General features: G+C 36.1%; 1 protein-coding gene across 5 annotated transcripts in view; it reads left to right on the top strand.

Moving 5' to 3' along the window:
- LOC106108555 overlaps nt 1-3,043 on the top strand; it is a 50,193-nt gene that overhangs the window by 17,111 nt on the left and 30,039 nt on the right. The window contains exon 1 of one of the 5 annotated variants that reach the window (XM_013289762.1): nt 251-652. The exons of the other annotated variants lie outside the window; for them this stretch is intronic. Coding sequence (XP_013145216.1) covers nt 601-652 — 52 coding nt within the window. The 5' untranslated portion in view covers nt 251-600. Of the gene's footprint in view, nt 1-250; nt 653-3,043 lie in introns of those variants that run through there. 5 annotated transcript variants of the gene reach the window in all.

Genomic DNA, 3,043 nt, shown 5'->3' on the forward strand with positions numbered 1-3,043 from the left:
AAAAAGATAACAAATTTAACTGAAATTGCTGTAAGAATTTCTTACTCCGCTTGGTATAAACCAACAGAGTGGTTACGAGTCACTCGTAATTCGAGTCAACTCGAGTCACTCGCAACTCGATTGTCAAAAATTCCACTCGAGTCCGAGTAAGATAAAAATTACTCGAGTCACTCGAGTAAAAAGCAACTCGAGTCCCATCACTAGTTCGCGCGCAAACGTACTCTGCAAAGCGAATGCGAACGACAGTCGTCCAAGGGCGCCCGTATCGGAAGCACGTACTGTCTCTTGTAAGCAGTGATCCGAAGTGCACGCTCCACTGTCACCGTGTTGTCCACTCACAGCCCGCGCCGGCCATACCATGACGCTCGCCACCCTCCCCTGGACACGCTTTCTACGCTGCAACGGTACAGAGTCTACCGCCTAAGCCGTTAGCTCGACATGTTTACATCGCAACTGTTTATCAACGGTCGTCGCGAGTTCCCCTGAAGATCGGCAACCGATTTGAATCGTGCGAATGCGTACCGGCTGAAGAGATTGCGAAACTATACGAGTGAAGTTTAAAAATACATTTTCTTTAGTGAGAAGTGACGTTTATACGAGATGTGTGCGTGCAGCAAATTCTACGATTTTTGGAAGAACTCTTGCGGGGCAGGTGAGCTATGAAATATTTCAAACGATAACGCTTTTCAACTTGTTTTAAGAGCACACAAACACGATGGCTCTTTATACCTTTTTGAATGAATAACAAACAAGACTGTTTGCCAATTAATTCAATGCCATACATTTCGGTTGCCCGGCAATTCTGTACGATCAGTTTAAATTTGTACTCGACTCGAACAAAAACTAATTTATCGTTTATAGAGACAAATACATATTATTGCTCGTGAATATGATCCGGCGTTAGGTATTGTTCATTTTTTATGTGGCAACCGCTGCTGCGTGTTACAAGTATCAGTAGCACAGTTTTTTTTTAATTTAAAGCAAAAAAGAAACACCTTGACGTATTTATGAGTCAATATTATCATGCGGTTTAAGCAAAGATGTCAAGGCAGATGCTTAACCATCGTGGTGTGTATTTTTTTTTTATGAAAGCTTTTAAATCAACTATAGAAGTATTTTTGATCATAATTACGTGGCTTAATTTTATGTTATGGATTAAAACTTACAAAAGTGATTGTTGTTCCGCGTCTCCAACATTCAGGGCCACCGACATCATGAATGGAAATAAGTCTCATATCCTGTTTCTGCTCACGTATAATTTAAATTTTTATTAGACTGTGAAAGTGTTTTCGATATCGAAGTTGTGGTGATCCTACTGTTATATCTAATACCAACTGCATTATCACCTTTTCACCTTGGCACTATTACCACATTACCGTTCGTTATTCAGACAGTATTGCGATATCCTACTTCCCGCAAATGTCTCAATGCATGTAAAGGTTAGTTTTGAGAGTACCGAAGATTTGTAAAGATGTATTCAATTTAATACCGGTAGGTACGGGACATATGAATTATAACCAGTTGGTTCTTACTGATCGTATTCAGTTAATGGTTTTAATTCCTAGTTTCAACCACAAAGTTGCTTACCTCGCGTATTGTTAGATTGTGGACTTAACGTTGCGGTTTATTATCTGTATCATTGATCTGTTTAATTTCTTTCAATTCATATTGTAATGGATTGGAACTAACTGGACGTTTACCTTTTAAATATAAATATATTTAGTTGTTACCTACAGATATCACATAAACATTAGGTAAATGTTTTTTTTTTTTAATTTATGCAGTGGTCACAGAACATAAGACTATGGGCCAAATACTAATGAAGTCTCAAATACTTCGCTTGTAAGCGCCGCTTACAATCAAATAGACGTACGTCATTTGAAATTGATTTGAAGTTTACATTTGAAATTTATAAGAAGACGCTGTTACAAATTAAAATGACGTATCAGTATTCGGACGTATTAATAAAAATAAAGGCTTATTTCTTAGGTGGATATTAGCTGTTTTAGCGATCAACTTTCAGAAGTAATCGTTATAGGACACTGCAATAAATCTATCCGGGTTCTCCTAATTTAGAAAAGGACGACTTAATTCTCTTCCTATAAGGATTATCTACTGACTATAAAACATGACATATTAGGCTGTATACTGCCAAGTAAACGTCATCGCGTTTTCCCTGTGTTTTATGTTTTTTTCTAATCATAAACAGTTAATTACTGTTCTGCTTATTGAAAAATAGGTTCTGCCTCAGGTTTCAGGAAACTTGCATTACAAAAATCACACTTATAAATGTTGGAGGTATGACCCATAAGAGAACTAAGGTTTAGTATTAGTGACTCTCTAATAAAAGTGAAACTCGATTACTTTATATGGGTATGGTTGGAGCAGATATAAGTGAATACAAGATCGTGATCAACTCTGTCGACCTTACCACGCCTTGCTACATGTCACACATTTTATGGTGTTTTAAAACGAAATATGAATCACAAATATTCATAACGTGTGTGTTTAATATAACATTTATTTGCATGTTAGCCTTTAGGACACGTTCTTATGTATTATATTTAAGTTACAATTGGTATAATAGCTTGTTTAGAGTAAGAATGTGCTGACCTTTACCAAGAGATACAAATGAACGTGTCTTTCGGTCGTTTTCCTTTTTGCGAAATTTATACAAGAATAATTCTTATTAGGCATTGCTAATTGGTTAAAGCTTTTGCTTAAAGATTGTACAGGATTTTGCAATACAAAAGTAAAAAAAAAAACATTTTTTATATCATGAGAGCTTCCTTCTGCGGATGTGGGAGGCCTTTTAGACAACACTTACTATCGGGAATCTTTAGAGCTATCGATGGAAATAAAGCAAGGGAAGTATGTATTAAGTTCCTAATATGACATTTCTATTAGTACGTCTGTAAGTATTTCTAAACTTGAAAAATGGATATTATCTTATAATTATTGTAGAAAGTAATAATTGTTCACTTCTATATTGCACAACGTAGACCGGTCGTAAAGAATGTGGACATACGGCACATACATAATT

Source organism: Papilio polytes, unplaced genomic scaffold (genome assembly GCF_000836215.1).
Source record: "Papilio polytes unplaced genomic scaffold, Ppol_1.0 DF821511.1, whole genome shotgun sequence".
Taxonomy (NCBI): domain Eukaryota; kingdom Metazoa; phylum Arthropoda; class Insecta; order Lepidoptera; family Papilionidae; genus Papilio; species Papilio polytes.